A 16,026-nucleotide genomic window follows, 5' to 3' on the forward strand; every position below is an offset into this window, starting at 1 on the left:
CCTGGGACACGGGAGTTCAAGGTCAAAAATAAGCGGCAGCCTCCCCTCCTTCCCTGGCACAGGGACAGCTTGGCGAGGGCCCACCCAACCGCGCTGGGCCCAGGCTTCCACGCTGCCCTTGGCAGGTGCTGGGGTCCTCTCGCTCCGTGTGGGGTGGGCCGGGGAGATGGGGGGGGGTCCAGCCTGCATTGGGGAACGTGCAGCGAGAGGCTTCGGCCCAGGAGCTGGCGCCTGGCGGAAAGAAAGCAGACAGAGGCGCAGCGGCAGGTTTCTGTACAGGAAGTCAGATTATACATTTCAGTAATGGGCAGGGTGACGGGAACGGGGCAACAGTGCAGGGGCCACAGGGAGAAGAAGAGATCGAGAGCTGGGGTTTGGCGTAAATCTTACAAAGTGTATAAAGAATCTGTGTTTCTCTACATTAACAAAAACCAAAGGCTACAAGAGCGGTTGTATATACAAAACACGGAAATATTGCTTCACTGGCAAACAGGTTCCAGACCAGATGGGGAGACGAGACAGAGGAGGGGGACAGGGAGGGCCGAGAGGGCGGGCGCGCTGCGTGCAGGAGAGGGGACTGGGGAGAGGAGAGGAGAGAGGGGAGGTGGGGACGGGCTTCTCCCTGCATCGATCAACAGGCAGAGGTGAAAGGCCTGTGCGAGCTGCTGTGCGCTGAGGAGCGGGTGGGCGCTAAGAGCCCGGGGGGTCCGCCTGCCCCGGTCCCCACTGCCTGGTTCTTCGGGCTTTGGCCCAGAGCAGGGTTCTGGGTGGGGATGACGGGCTGGCTGGGCCACCCAGCCACAGAGGGAGGGAGGCAATCGCTCCCTGGAGTCGGCCGAGGAAAAGGGGAGAAGGCGGCGCCGTCCGCCCGTCCTCCTCACCTCTGGCCAGCCCGGTCCATCCTGCCGCCCCCCCCAACCCCGCCAAGATGTCGGCGGCGGCCCAACTTTCATGGGTGCAGCAAACCCGGGCTTCTAGCTTTTCCCCGGGCAGGACGGGGGTAGCACTGGCTCCTGTCCTTCCTGGGCCCCGGCCTGGCCGTGCAGAGCTCACTGGGAGGGCTGGAGCGAGCTGGCCACAGAGGGACAGCAGGGAGGGGCCGGAGGACACCGTGGCGGGGGCGGGCGGAGGACGTGCACGCACGCTGGGCGGAGGCGCGGGGGTCACAGGTTCTGGCAGCACTGCAGCTTGTTGGGCTTCTGTCCGTCCGTGGTGGGCGGCACGCTGATGTCCACCACGTTGTTCCCCGGGGACTCGTCATGGGCAGCGCGGTCTGCAATCTGTTTCTGTGACACGATGCGGTAGATCTCTGCGAAGGGGATATACAGGGGGACGTGGGGTGAGCCAGCATGTGCCCTGCCTGCCGAGGGGGACCCCTCCCTGCAGGACTCCAGAACCCCTCTTCAGACCCCCACAGCGCCCCCATCACATCGGGTAACAAGGACAGGGGCCGCGCACCCAGTCAGGGCAGGACCCACAGCTGGTCACAGCCAGCCCAGGCCGCTGGTTCCCTAAGATCAGAAGGGCCCTCCTCCCTCAGAGGTAAACTCCCAGAAGCCAAAAGGCTCCAGGTGCCTGAGGCTACCCGCCTCCCCGCAGCCCAAGAGTTAAGGCAGGACCCCTCCCCAGGACCTGGGGCCAGGGGGTCTCTGTGTCCCAGTGCCAGCAAGGGCTAGACCAGGTCTAGCCCTTGCTGGCGCACTGGTTAACAAGCAAAGGTTAGGCGCACTAGTAGGAAAAAAAAAAAAAAAAAATCAAACAAACAGGCCAGGTGCATTGGCTCATGCCTGTAATCCCAGCACTCTGGGAGGCCGAGGCAGGTGGATCACTTGAGCCCAGGAGTTGGAGACCACCAGCCTGGCCAACATGGTGAAATCCGGTCTCTACTGAAAATTACAAAAATGAGCTGGGCCTGTGGCATGCATCTGTAATCCCAGCTACTCGGGAGGCTGAGGCAGGAGAATCGTTTGAACCTGGGAGGCGGAGGTTGCAGTAAGCTGAGATTAAGCCACTGCACTCCAGCCTGGGCAAAAGAGCAAGACTCCATCCCGCCCCATCAGAAAAAAAAAAAAAGAAAAATATCAAAAAACAAATAAAACGAGTGAAGGTTCAGAGGCCAGGTTCCACGCTGCCTGGCTGGTACCCTCCCCACACCCAGCCAGCCCCGGCCACCTGTGAGGATGTTCTTGAATGCTTCCTCTACGTTGGTGGAGTCCAAGGCTGAGGTCTCGATGAAGGACAAGTTGTTCTTTTCTGGAACCAAGAATACTGCCTAGGTGAGTGGGGAGGCGGGGTGACAGGCTCCCACATGCTCTCAGGGACCCCGCCCACCCACCTGGCCCATCCCAAGGCCACTCCTCAAGGAAGGGAGGCCAGGGCTGTGGCCGGGGCTCCAACACTGTGCCTCCCAGACACCTCTCTGGTGCCCAGGTCTCCATCTGCTCACCCGCGAAGGCGCGGGCCTCGTCAGTGGGCACGGCCCGCAGATGGCGCAGGTCACTCTTGTTGCCCACCAGCATGATGACAATGTTGCTGTCTGCGTGGTCCCGCAGCTCCTTCAGCCAGCGCTCCACGTTCTCATAGGTCAGGTGCTTGGCGATGTCATACACCAGCAGGGCGCCCACTGCGCCTCGGTAGTACCTGCGGGATCAGGGGCCCATGAGCCTCTCTGGAGGACGACTGTGGGCAGTGGCGGCCTCACAGGATAACAGCATATGTCACGCCCAGGGTGGGTGGCCCAGGGCCGAGCCAAGGGGCAGCCATTGTGACCTCAAGGGAAGGGTGTGTATCTGGAGGCCCCAGCACTGCTCCCTGGATCCGGCTCTGAAATGGGGGGGCCTCAGGAGGGAGTTTGGGGGCTGGAGATAGAAGATACCATGAAGTCATCAAAAAAAGGGAAGGGGCTGGGCGTGGTGGCTCATGCCTGTAATCCCAGCACTTTGGGAGGCTGAGGTGGGTGGATCAGTTGAGGCTGGGAGTTTCAGACCAGCCTGGGCAACATGGCGAAACCCCATCTCTACTAGAAAAATACAAAAATCAGAGGCCGGGCGCGGTGGCTCAAGCCTGTAATCCCAGCACTTTGGGAGGCCGAGACGGGCGGATCACGAGGTCAGGAGATCGAGACCATCCTGGCTAACCCGGTGAAACCCCGTCTCTACTAAAAATACTACAAAAAAAAAACTAGCCGGGCAAGGTGGCGGCGCCTGTAGTCCCAGCTACTCGGGAGGCTGAGGCAGGAGAATGGCGTAAACCCGGAAGGCGGAGCTTGCAGTGAGCTGAGATCCGGCCACTGCACTCCAGCCTGGGCGACAGAGCCAGACTCCGTCTCAAAAAAAAAAAAAAGAAAAATACAAAAATCAGCTGGGTGTGGTGGCATGTGCCTGTAATCCCAGCTACTCAGGAGGCTGAGTGGGAGCATCACTTGAGCCTGGAAGGTCGAGCTTTCAGTAAGCCAAGATCACGCCACTGCACTCCAGCCTGGGGGACAGAGCCAGACCCTTTTCAAAAAAAAAAAAAACAAGTGAGGGATAGGGAGAAGGAAACAGCAGCAGTGCAGAGAAAAGGCCACTGCCTACCATGCCGGGCCAGGCTCAGCCCACTGAGGAGACAGACATCCACTCTCAGCACTTTGGGAGGCTGAGGTGGGAGGATCGCTTGAACCCAGGAGGAGTTCAAGGCTGCAGTGAGCTATGATCACACCACTGCACGCCAACCTGGGCAACAGAGCGAGACTTTGTCTTTAAAAATAAATAAACAGGCCGGGTGCAGTGGCTCAAGAGGTCAGGAGTTCAAGACCAGCCTGGCCAAGACGGTGAAACCCCGTCTCTACTAAAAATACAAAAATCAGCCAGATGTGGTGGCAGGCACCTGTAATCCCAGCTACTTGGGAGGCTGAGGCAGGAGAATCGCTTGAACCCCAGAGGGGCGGAGGTTGCAGTGAGCCGAGATTGTGACACTGCACTCCAGCCTGGGCGACAGAGTGAGACTCTATCCCAAAAATATAAAATAAATAAATAAATAAAATAAAATAAGCCAGGCATGGTGGCACACACGTGTAGCCCCAGCTACTCAGGAGGCTGAGGCAGGAGAATCGCTTGAGCCTGGGAGGTCGAGGGGCAGTGAGCTGCAATTGTGGCACTGCACTCCAGCCTGGGTGACAGAGCAAGACCCTGTCTGTCTCCAAAAAAGAGGTGGCGACAGCCAGGCATGGTGGCTCACACCTATAATCCCAGCACTTTGGGAGGCCGAGGGGTAGATCACCTGAGGTCAGGAGTTTGAGACCAGCCTGACCAATATGGAAAAACCCTGTCTCTACTAAAAATAACAAAATTAGCCTGGTGCAGTGGCATGTGCCTACAATCCCAGCTACTCAGGAGGCTGAGGCAGGAGAATCGCTTGAACCCAGGAGGCGGAGGTTGCAGGGAGCTGAGATCACACCATTGCACTCCAGCCTGGGCGACAAGAGCGAAACTCCATCTCAAAAAAAAAAAAAAAAAACCAGGAGGTGACAGACCAGATGCACCTGAGGGATGAAGGAGATGGGAGGGAGCCCAGAGGACCTAAACACGATGGTGGTAGGAATGACTGGGGGGCTTGGGAGGGGTCCAGAAAAAGGCAGCTGAGTGGGTCCTGATGGCTGGGAAGCCTTTGCAGGGAAGGAGGGCCAGGCCTGGGTGGGAGGATAGGAGGGGTGTGGGCCCCAGTGAGGAGGGGAGCTGAGGGAGGAGGAAGGCTGGGAAGCTGGCTGGGCAGGGGCAGGGGCAGCGGCAGCGGCAAGGCGGAGTGGCCCGAGCCAAGTCCTCACTGCACTTGGTACCCAGAGAGCCCAGAGATACCCTGGCGTGGCCAAGGCTGGACGCTGGTCTGCCTGAGGGTCCCACGGCGCATGGCTGAGGTGTTCTTCCAGCCTCACTCCCTGCTCTTGGGAACACACTCTCCCCTTCTCCTGCCCAACTCCTACACATCCTTCCAAGCCCACGCGCCGCATGCCCACGTCCCCGAATCTCAGCGTCCCTGCCCAGGCTGCCGACACGCACGCGGAGGTGATGGCGCGGTAGCGCTCCTGGCCGGCGGTGTCCCAGATCTGCGCCTTGATGGTCTTGCCGTCCACCTGGATGCTGCGGGTGGCGAACTCCACGCCGATGGTGCTCTTGCTCTCCAGGTTGAACTCGTTGCGGGTGAAGCGCGACAGCAGGTTGCTCTTGCCCACGCCCGAGTCCCCGATGAGCACCACTGGGCGGGGAGGCGAGGTTCTGTGAGTCCCCATGCTCCACCCACGACCGCCCCCCCAACCTTCCTGCCGGTTCCCTGGGTGCTGCATCAACGCAGCTGCCAACGGTGTGGAGGAGTCGGAGATGCCTGGAGCCCGGAGCCTGCAGGCACCGTGCTAAGTGGTGCAGAAGTGAAGGGAGGCTCCTGCCTTCCAGAAACAGCCACTGCCGATAGGACAACACCCGCCTGTCTCCGGCCCTCAGAGCAGGGCTTTCCCAGCTGGGGCATGGGGACCCAGGCAGCCAGGTAGGCAGAGCAGCTCGAGATCCATCAACCCTGAGTCTCCACCTGCAGCCTGGTGGCTGGGCAGCCAGACACAGCTTGAGAAGGTTCCTGAGCAGGGTGACCTTGGGCAAATCACTTCATCTCTGGACTTTTTCCAAATGTGTGAACAGGGAGGCAGTCACAGGAGGAGGAAGTAAGAGCAGGCATGGCCAGGCATGGTGGCTCCGCCTGTAATCCCAGTGCTTTGAGAGGCCGAGGTGGGTGGATCACTTGAGGTCAGGAGTTCGAGACCAGCCTGGCCAACATGGTGAAACCCCATCTCTATAAGAAATACAAAAATTGGCCGGGCGTGGTGGCTCAAGCCTGTAATTCCAGCACTTTGGGAGGCCGAGATGGGCGGATCACTAGGTCAGGAGATCGAGACCATCCTGGCTAACACGGTGAAACCCCGTCTCTACTAAAAATACAAAAAACTAGCCAGGCGAGGTGGCGGGCGCCTGTAGTCCCAGCTACTTGGGAGGCTGAGGCAGGAGAATGGCGTAAACCCGGGAGGTGGAGCTTGCAGTGAGCTGAGATCCGGCCACTGCACTCCAGCCTGGGGGACAGAGCAAGACTCTGTCTCAAAAAAAAAAAAAAAATACAAAAATTAGCCAGGCACAGTGGCTCATGCCTGTAATCCCAGCACTCTGAAAGGCCAAGGCGGGCGGATCACGAGGTCAGGAGATCGAAACCATCCTGGCTAACATGGTGAAACCTCGTCTCTACTAAAAATACAATAAAATTAGCCGGGCGAGGTGGCAGGCGCCTGTAGTCCCAGCTACTTGGGAGGCTGAGGCAGGAGAATGGGGTGAACCCGGGAGGTGGAGCTTGCAGTGAGCCAAGATCACGCCACTGCACTCCAGCCTGGGTGACAGAGCGAGACTCCATCTCAAAAAAAAGAAAATTAGCCGGGCGTGGTGGCTACGGTAGCCCCAGTTACTCAGGAGGCTGAGGCAGGAGACTGGCTTTAGCCCAGGAGCTGGAGGTTGCAGTGAGCCAAGATAGCATCAGTGCACTCCAGCCTGGGCAACAGAGATTCTGTCTCCCTCCACAAAAAGAGCAGGCATTGCACAGGAAGGGACATGAGTGGGCGGCTGTCACGGTTGTTGTGGTTTCTGGTCAGGGCATGGGAAGGGTCACTGCTCCAGGTATGTAAGTGACAGGACATGAGGAACTACCCCCACCTCAACTCCCACCTCTCCTGGTGCAGCAAACCCACATCCAGCTTCGGCACAGAGGGCTGAGTGGGGAACAGGAATGTGCCCTGGGGACGCAGCCTGGAGGAAGGAGCCTGCAGCCACCTCCCAGCACCCCGGTCCCCAGGCTTAGGTCCCCTGCTGAGCTGCAGGGAGCTCCAGCCAAGGCCAAGTCCTCATTCAAGAGGCAGTCCGCGTGGCAGTCCACGTGTGTGCACAGCTCCTCACAAGGCTCCAACACAGGTATGCATTGTCCCAGGAGGTGGGTGTGCAGCAGAGCAGCTTGGCAAGATGCAAACCCTGGCCCAGAAAGGAGTCAGTGCAGCATGGACAGGAGGGAGGTGAGGGTTTGTGGGCAACACCACCCAGGGACGGGGGGCCTGAGCCCAGTCCACACGGGGTACGCAGCAGGCCTGTCTCATGCTGGCCAAGGGGCATCAGGAACGTGTCCCTGAGCAGAGCAGGTGCCGGCTGGTCAGGCCAGGGGTGAGCCGCACTGTAAAGCGTTTCTTGTCCCAGCCATGGAAGCACTGTCCCTACGGGCCCAGCTGCCCCAGGCTCTGGGGTGGGGCCTGGGTGGGCTGTTCCCAGACCCAGAACATACCATGCGGGGGAGATCAGTGTGTGTGCGTGCACTGGAATACAGCCAACCAGACGCCCCAGCCAGAAGCCCCGGGGACCCCCAAATGTGGGCCTTGGGCCCTGGCACCTGAGGGTGGGTCGGCTCAGTGGCTTGGTCACCCCTGATCCCAAGCAGTTGGGGGGCATCCACTGAGGATGAGACTTCCCTGTCTGGGCAGAGACGGGCACAGCTGCTCCTCCTGAGCTCGGGGAGGTGCAGGCAGCCAGGCTGAGTCCGGGTTGACACAGAGGTCCACCGGCCCCACCCGGAACCCCTGCCACATTGAGGGAGCAGGCCCTGGAGCCCACAGGCAGCCTCCTCTGCCCTTCCCCTGGCCACACTGTGGGGCTGTACCTACACGCTTGGAATTCTCTCCCTAGAAAACATTCTCTCCTGACCCCACTGCCTGCCCCGGGCACTGCCCGATTCTCTCCTCTCCGGACTCCAAACCCGCTGGAAGGTATCGTCTACACTCACTCATTCCACTTCCTGTCCCCCAGTCCTAGAACTCAAACCAAGCATGCTTTCGCCCCTACAGTCAGAGTCAGCTTCAGCCACCCCCACTCCCCCAGGCCCGTGCAGCAGGCACTCAGCAAGCTCTCCCTCCTTCCCTGCCTTCAGGGGCTCTACACCCCGACTCCCCTCCTCACAGTCACTCCCACTCAGTCTCCCACTCCACTTGCAAACCTCAGGAGCCTCAGGACAGGCATCTCTGTCCTCACCCGGTCCCCAGGTGACCCCATCCAGGCTCATGGCTATAAACACCAGCCATGGCTGGTAACTCCTGTATTACCTGTCTCCCTAGAAGCCCAGACTGGCATGCCCATTGTCTCCTTCCTGTCTCCTCTGGGGCCCCAGTCCCCTCATACCCAGTAGAGCAGAGCCAAGCTCCCACTCACTCCCTAAGCCTGCTCACCCACCCCTCACCTACCCTCCTTATCTTGGTTAACTGTGGCTTGGTCCTGCTAGGCACTCATGCCAAAAACCTGGAGTCATTCTCGACTCCTTCCTTGCTCTCGCATCTCAGAGTCAATCTTTCGGCACATTCAAAACAGATCCAAGAGAAGGGAGGATGAGGGGTGCATCCACCATGTCTCCCTGGGCGATTCCATTCCAGACTCTTAGACCCTGGAAGGTATTGTCTGTGGGGTCCCTGTGTTCACCCTCATCACCAACCAAAAGGCTGGCCTCCTGCAGCAGCTACCAGAGGGCACCCGTGAGTGCCAAGCCGGGGCACCTCTCTCCCTCTGCAAACAACCCTCCGTGGCTCCCACCTCCCACAGGGGAAAAGCCCCAGTCCTCCCCACTGCCCACAGGACCCTTCCCTCCTCCCTCTCGCCCCCTGGTTCACTCTGCCTCAGCCACACAGGCCTCCATGCTGTTTCCCCAACACGCCAGGTGCGATCCTGCCTCAGGGCCTTTGCACGGGCTGCTCCTTCTGCCAGAAACGCTCTTCTCCAGGCACCGACCTGGCTCCCTCCTTTATCCCCTTCGTGTGACCCCTTAAATGCCACTTGGCCAAGAAGGCCCTCCCTGCTATGCTAGTAAAACCCTACTCTCTGAATTACCCTTTTCCCTGGCCCAGCTCTTCCTCCATCACTCTTGCCACTCTCTCACCTGTCAGGTGGCATTTTTTTGCCAGTCTGCCCCAAGGGCAGGAATCAGGTCCTGGCACAGTGCCTGGCACACAATAAACACCCAAGAAAATGTCTGTCAAATGGCCGGGCGCGGTGGCTCAAGTCTGTAATCCCAGCACTTTGAGAGGCCGAGACGGGCGGATCACGAGGTCAGGAGATTGAGACCATCCTGGTTAATACGGTGAAACCCCGTCTCTACTAAAAATGCAAAAAATTAGCCGGGCGTGGTGGCAGGCGCCTGTAGTCCCAGCTACTCAGGAGGCTGAGGCAGGAGAACTGTGTGAATCCGGGAGGCGGAGCTTGCAGTGAGCTGAGATCGCACCACTGCACTCCAGCCTGGGTGACAGAGCAAAGACTCCGTCTCAAACAAAAAAAGAAAAAGAAATGTCTGTCAACTGAACAAACAAAACGCCAAAGAGGCTGGCTGAACCTCCTGGGCCCACCCCCTGCCCCATACCTGGAGGAGGCCAGGTCACCACCCTTGGGCCACAGGTGAGGAGGGCAGGATCAGGCAGCCCCCTGCAATCCCACCTGGTACCCTCTCTGGTTGGCTGCTTGGAAGCCAAGAATAAAAAGAACACAAAGAATATTTGATGAACCTGTGCTAACAAAGCTCTTGGTGTGCATTACTTCACAGAAGCCTCATGTAGCCCACTTTTACAGATGAGGAAACTGAGGCTCGGATGGGGAACAGGGTGTGGGGCACAGCAGGACCCTGAAGCTATGCATGTTTGTGGGCTCGCCCCCACCTCCCAACGGTGCCTCCCAAGGGTCTTGTCTGGAGCCACCACCTGGGAAGTGAGCCAGGCAGGATTTGAACCCAGGTCTTCCGCATCCACAGTCCAAGTTCTTCCTTCCCAACTTACTGCCACACTCACTGTCCCACCCCAAACCTCAACACGTGGCTCGGGAGTCACGATTCTGCCTTATGGGGTGGGCATTGAGGCTCTGGGCACCCCAGCTCCTACCGTGTGGGGCAGCCTGTCCACCTGGGGCAGCCGGCAAACTCCTACCCATCCTTCAAGACCCCTTGGTTCAGACCTCTCCTCTCCCCAAAGACCGCTGCTTGGACTGGCCTGCAACACCTGAGACAACAGGGCCAGCATTCTCTCACGTCTCCATGGGTGCTCAGCACAGGGCTACCAAGTGGACTTCAGAGAAAGATGGAAAGATGGCCGGTACAGTGGCTCACACCTGTAATCCCAGCACTTGGGGAGGCCGAGGCAGGCAGATCACTTGAGGTCAGGAGTTCAAGACCAACCTGACTAACATGGTAAAACCCCGTCTCTACGAAAAATACAAGTGTGTTTGTATTGTGTGTGGTGTGGTGGGCATCTCTAGTCCCAGCTACTTGGGAGGCTGAGGCAGGAGAATCATTTGAACCCGGGAGGTGGAGGTTGCAGTGAGCCGGGATCGTGCCACTGCACTGCAGCCTGGGCAACAACAGCGAGACTCCATCTCAAAAAAAAAAAAAAAGAGGGAAAGAGGTGGAGTTAATGTGCGCGTGTGGCCCAAGGCCTCCGGACCAAACCAGTAGGGATGAGAATGGGCTCCCAGGCCACCGGGGACCAGGCTGGACTCACTGTGAGGACCCCCATCCACACCACGAATCTTAACCTCCTTTCCACGGCAGCTACGGAAACCTGATCAAGGCCAGGGAGGTCTGCTCAGTTCTCATATCCTCAGGAAACAAGATAGGAAACTTGGGCCCTGCCTGGGTATCCCCCGACACCCTCACTTCCTTCCCAGCCTTGCCCCAGCTGTACCACCTTGGGGGCTCCTCAGCCTCATCAGTTTTTTTTTTTTTTTTCACGGGGAACGGGAGTCTCGCTCTGTTGCCCGGGCTGGAGTGCAGTGGCCGGATCTCCGCTCACTGCAAGCTCCGCCTCCCGGGTTTACGCCATTCTCCTGCCTCAGCCTCCCAGGTAGCTGGGACTACAGGCGCCCACCACCTCGCCCGGCTAGTTTTTTGTATTTTTTTAGTAGAGACGGGGTTTCACCGTGTTAGCCAGGATGGTCTCGATCTCCTGACCTCGTGATCCGGCCGTCTCGGCCTCCCAAAGTGCTGGGATTACAGGCTTGAGCCACCGCGCCTGGCCAGTTTTTTGTTTGTTTGTTTGTTTTTCGTTTTTTTGAGAAGGAATCTCCCTTACCCAGGCTGCAGTGCACTGACGCGATCTCAGCTTACTGTGTTCTCTGCCTCCTGGGTTCAAGTGATTCTCTTGCCTCAGCCTCCTGAGTAGCTGGGATTACAGGTGTGCACCACCACGCCCGGCTAATTTTTGTATTTTTAGTAGAGATGGGGTTTTGCCATGTTGGCCAGGCTGGTCTTGAACTACTGACCTCAAGTGATCTGCCCACCTCAGCCTCCCAAAAAGTGCTGGGATTCCAGGCGTGAGCCACGGCGCCCGGTCCCATCAGTTTTGCCCTGGGCTGCCAACACTCAAGCACCTTGGCCAGGCTGGGTCCCCAGTGCTTTGCATGCCTCAGCTGACCACATTCTCAGGGCTGCCCCAGGGACAGATGTAAATATTATCATTCTCCCTGAACAGCTGGGAACACTCAACCTGGAGTGACCAAGTCAGAGCAAAGGCCAAACGGCCACTGAACAGGTAAATGGCAGGCCAGGTACAGTGGCTCACGCCTGTAATCCCAGCACTTTGGGAGGCCAAGGCAGGTGGATCACTTGAGGTCAGGAGTTCGAGACCAGCCTGACCAATATGGCGAACCCCCATCCCTACTAAAAATACAAAAATCAGCCCAGTGTGGTGGCGGGCACCTGCAGTCTCAGCTACTCGGGAGGCTGAGGCAGGAGAGTCGTTTGAGCCAGGAAGGCCGAGGTTGCGGTGAGCTGAGACTAAGCCACTGCATTTCAGCCTGGACGACAAAACAGGTGAATGGCAGAGAGACTGAGCTGCCCAGCCAGTCCCTGGCACTGGGTGCCCGAGGCAGAGAGGTGGCCAGTGGGGCAGCGGTGGGGCTGGTCCAGGATGCAGGCTGGGAATGAACATGTCATTGTCTAGGACACAAGCAATCTGTTGTCTTAGGGAAATAAAGAGCCCTTGAGGACACAGCTCCCAGCATTTCCACAGAAGCTGGTGGCTTCCCTGGCTGGGAAGCGACCCCCCTACCCCAGACACGCCACTTGGCTGACAGAGCAGGCAAGCCCAGTTGGCAAAAACAAAGAGCTGGCACCTCTGAGAAGTGCTGGGTGCCCTGGCCTGCCCCGTAACAGTGTGGTGGCCCTGGGGGCCCAGACCCTAGTGCTCAGGCAGATGGAGAGGCCCTTCAGGGGAATGGGCCCCGATTCTGGGCAGAGCCTGGTGGAACCAAGCAGCGCCCCACTCCTCCCCTGAAAGCCAGTCCTAAGCATCCGAGGCCCCAGGGACCGGCACTGGGGGCCACTCTTGTCTCAGCTCTTCTCTGGGGAGGTGTCCAGAGCTAGGGCACTGGAGGGGCCCCTATTCTAAATGGGGAAAATGGTATGTTTGGGTCCCCAAACAGCAACCGGAACAGCAGGCCCACTGTGGGGGTCTGCCCAGGCTTCAGGGCTGGGAGCTGCCTCTGGAGCCTCAGCAGAGAAAGGGAAGGAAGCACCAGGCAAGCCCATTCCCTGGGGACAGCAGCCACCTTGTCCTTGGGCAGGGGAGGGGTGGACAAGACCCAGAGGACAGGGCCTGGGGAAGCTGCGGCCCGTTTCCCCCACAACCCATGTCCTCCAGGGCCTCTAGGGTAGGGGAAGGGCTCAGAGAGGGCCTCAGCGGCCCTTGGGGATACAGCTACACCCATGGTGGACCCCACAGCCCCGAGTCCATCAGAAAAGAAATCAAGGGTCCTGCGGCAATTAGTGGCAGGCTATGAAAATGGCCCATGGCTAAAGGAGAAAATGTCAGGAGGATAAATGTGAGGCTCTATAATTAGGTACAAATCAACAGTGTCATTCCTGGGGGAAGGAAAGAACATTCGCAGAGGAAAACAAACAGCACACAGGGCATCACGCGGGGGATCTGCTGGCCTCGGCCGCTCAGGTCAAGGGAGCCAGAGCGTGATGTGGCCACCAAAAAACAAAAAAACAAGGCAAGGGCCAGGTGTGGTGGCTCATGCCTGTAATCCCAGCACTTTGGGAGGCCGAGACAGGTGGATCACCTGAGGTCAGGAGTTCGAGACCAGCCTGGCCAACATGGTGTAAACCCCATCTCTGCTAAGAATACAAAAATTAGCCAGGCATGGTGGTGGGTGCCTGTAATCCCAACTACTCGGGAGGCTGAGGCAGGAGAATCGTTTGAACCCGGGAGGCGGAGGTTGCAGTGAGCCAAGATTGCGCCACTGCACTCCAGCCTGGGTGACTAGAGTGAAATTCTGTCTCAAAAAAAAAAAAAAAAAGAAAAGAAAAGAAAAGAAACAGAAAAAGAAAGACAAATATTGAAAAAGAATAGAGGAGGGCCTCTGATAAGGCACAGCTGTGAAGGTGAGACGGCAGATGACCAGTTTGGGAAACGCTGACCTTGTGGGTTAGATTTTTGCTACCAACTGGCTTGAGAAGGTCAGCAGGGCACCTGCTTAGACTCAGTAAAAGGAGGCCAGTGTGGGGAGGGCAGCAGGGCAGGACCCCCCACCCCCACACTGCCCGCCCGCCTGCCAAATGCCAGCTGCCGCAGGAGCTAGATCAGTGTTTCCAGGAAGCAGTCTGGAGCAGCAGACGGGTCCCGGGACCACACAGCCTCTCCGTTGCTCCTGACCCAGTAACTGTTCTGCTGGGAATGTACTTTAAGGAAATAATCCAAAGGGCAAAATCATGACTTGGGCAAACACTCGGAGCTGGGTCATTTAAAACAGCAAAAGGGCGAAAATAACAAGCAGGGGATAACCACAGAAACCTGGACAGGGCACGTGGGGAGCAACACTCCCTCCCGACCACAGAGCCTCACCCACCAGTGACATTATCAACCTGTGTCCAGTTGCCAGAGCCCTCAGTGCCGCAGGACGACTCCAGGCCCTTGCAGAGGCACTTCCTCTCCCTCTCCACGGAAGGCTTTCGCCTCACAGACAGCTCAGGTGGGGAGACCTCTGCCCATTCCCCACAATCACAAGATGCTGGATGAGACCAGACGCAAGACCCAGCTAGGCCTGGTGCAAGTCACAGAGCACGCTCGGAGGAACGGCTCAGGGAGGTGAGGATACCAACAGCTGATGGGGGACGCAGGCCCTTATAGAGCAGGCCGCAGGGTGAAGGCACCTTGGATCCAGGGGTTAACCCTAAAGGGCTGCCATTGTCAGCCAGGGAGCCCAGCAACCAGGACAGACGACTAGGCCAAAGTCTAGCTGGGCATAGGAGGCTCAGCTGAGAAACAAGGGACTCCAGCTTCTTCCAGCAGACCGGGCAATGGCTGCCTGATCTGACTAGGCCTTATTTGATGTTCCTAGAGCCCCCTCAGTCTCTCAGGCGGGGAAGACCCTCCAGCAGGCTGGCTGGGGCCCCGCCATCAGTGCGCACGTTGGAAGAAGGTGGTCTAACAACCCCAAGTCCCAGATGCTGGCCACAAGCCCCTTAAGACATGCTTCCTAATTGCGCTCAATCGGGCTCCAACACTTTATAAACTGTGTCTTTGTCACTGTGGGCTTCAGTTTCCCAATGTGTAAAAAGAGAGGCTGGTTAATATCAACCTCAAAGGGCTGCAGTGAGGATTTAACTTAGTTCATTTGCGTAAAGTGCTCAGAAAAGTGCAGGTACTGGCTTAGGCGCTGTTGAGAGTTCTAAGTGAAGAGATGGAATTCTTGCTGCACACACGGGTACCTTTCCACTCAATCCCAGCTCTGCACCCCAATCCAAGACTCCCACCACCACACACCTCACCCCCAGGCCCTCATCTCGGCCCCACTGTCTGCCCCGCCTATCCCGGGACCCACCCCCAAACACGCTGACCCAATCAGGACTGGCCTCGTGGAGCCCCCGCCTCCATTTACCAGGCCCAACCCACCTATTGGTCACGCCCATCAGCCTTAGCCCCCGCCTCTAAAACCCCGCCCCCATTCCAAATCACGCTTTCAGCCCAGCCCGGCCCGCCAAATCCTGGGAAGGCTCCACCCCCTCCGGAGGCCCCGCCCTAACGGTCTCTCCCATCGCTCCGGGCCCCACCCCCGCAAGGCCCCAGCCCCGCCCCAGCGCATCCTGGGTCCCCCAGGTCTCTCCGGGCCTCTGGCTCCGCATGGCCGCGAATCCTAGCTCGAAGCTGATGGAGCCCGGTCGGCCCCGGCCTTCCCGGCTGCCTGACCCGCCGGGCCCCAAGCCCCGGGCTCCGGACTGGGCCCAGCGGCCTGAAGCGCGGCCTTGGCCCATCTGCCCGCCGCCTCACCGCAACGCCCTCGCCCGTCTGTGCCCCACCGGCCGCACCTTTGAATAGGTAGTCGTACTCGTCGTCCCGGGTCCCCATTGTCCTGGCGCTTCCGGCGGGATCGGCGACTCCGCAGCCCCACCACAAACACCCGACGGGGGCGGAGCCGGCGCCGCGCAGAGCGGCCGTTGAATGGCCTATCAGCGGCGGGTGGAGTAGCGACTGGCACCCAGCGGGGCCAATCAGAGATGGAAGTAGTGCTCCGAGGGTGGGCGCCCGTTGGTATCCGCCCTCCTCGCCCTCGGTGTCCTGGAGAAAGGCGGAAGGAATGCGGACCTCTTTGAAGTGACGGCCGCGACAGCCTATTAGAGGTGAGTTTAAGAGGGCGGGGCGGAAGGCTGCAGGAATGAAATGGAAGGACAGACCAACTAACCAATGAGAGGCTGGATTGAGAACCTAGCCTACTATCAGAGGACCTGTCGGGGAAGGGAAATGGGGATATGTCCAGGTGATGCTAAGATGCTTAACGTCCCGATGACGTCATAGGTCAGCGCGCGCTGCCCTGGCTTCACCGCCCCGCCCTCCCCCCCCCCCCCGGCCCCGCCTATCCCATAAATGATCATTTCCGGGGACCTCAGCGCTGGGTCCCATTTCTCTGTTGCGGTTTCCATCTCTATTTTGGGACTCACTGGGTTATCCTCCTG

At 58.7% G+C, this 16,026-nt stretch overlaps 1 protein-coding gene across 1 annotated transcript; it reads right to left on the reverse strand.

The window, feature by feature from the left end:
- Positions 1-263: 263 nt before the first annotated feature.
- On the reverse strand, positions 264-15,635 carry RAB11B (RAB11B, member RAS oncogene family). The gene is made up of 5 exons (XM_023197414.2): positions 15,382-15,635; positions 5,037-5,232; positions 2,447-2,640; positions 2,173-2,253; positions 264-1,309 (listed from the first exon to the last, which is right to left on the reverse strand). The coding sequence occupies exons 1-5, from the start codon at positions 15,419-15,421 to the stop codon at positions 1,164-1,166; spliced, it is 657 nt and encodes a 218-aa protein (XP_023053182.1). The 5' UTR covers positions 15,422-15,635; the 3' UTR covers positions 264-1,163.
- Positions 15,636-16,026: the final 391 nt, after the last annotated feature.

Source organism: Piliocolobus tephrosceles, chromosome 21, assembly GCF_002776525.5.
Source record: "Piliocolobus tephrosceles isolate RC106 chromosome 21, ASM277652v3, whole genome shotgun sequence".
In the NCBI taxonomy this organism is placed as follows: Eukaryota; Metazoa; Chordata; class Mammalia; order Primates; family Cercopithecidae; genus Piliocolobus; species Piliocolobus tephrosceles.

Bases quoted from the DNA above. Each gene is read 5' to 3' on its own strand.
- RAB11B (XM_023197414.2), bottom strand. From the start codon at position 15,421: ATGGGGACCCGGGACGACGAGTACGACTACCTATTCAAAG. The intron at 5,233-15,381 runs GTGCGGCCGGTG...CTCCCCGCCCAG, and splicing joins GTACGACTACCTATTCAAAG to TGGTGCTCATCGGGGACTCG. The intron at 2,641-5,036 runs GTGCGTGTCGGC...CTGATCCCGCAG, and splicing joins TACCGCGCCATCACCTCCGC to GTACTACCGAGGCGCAGTGG.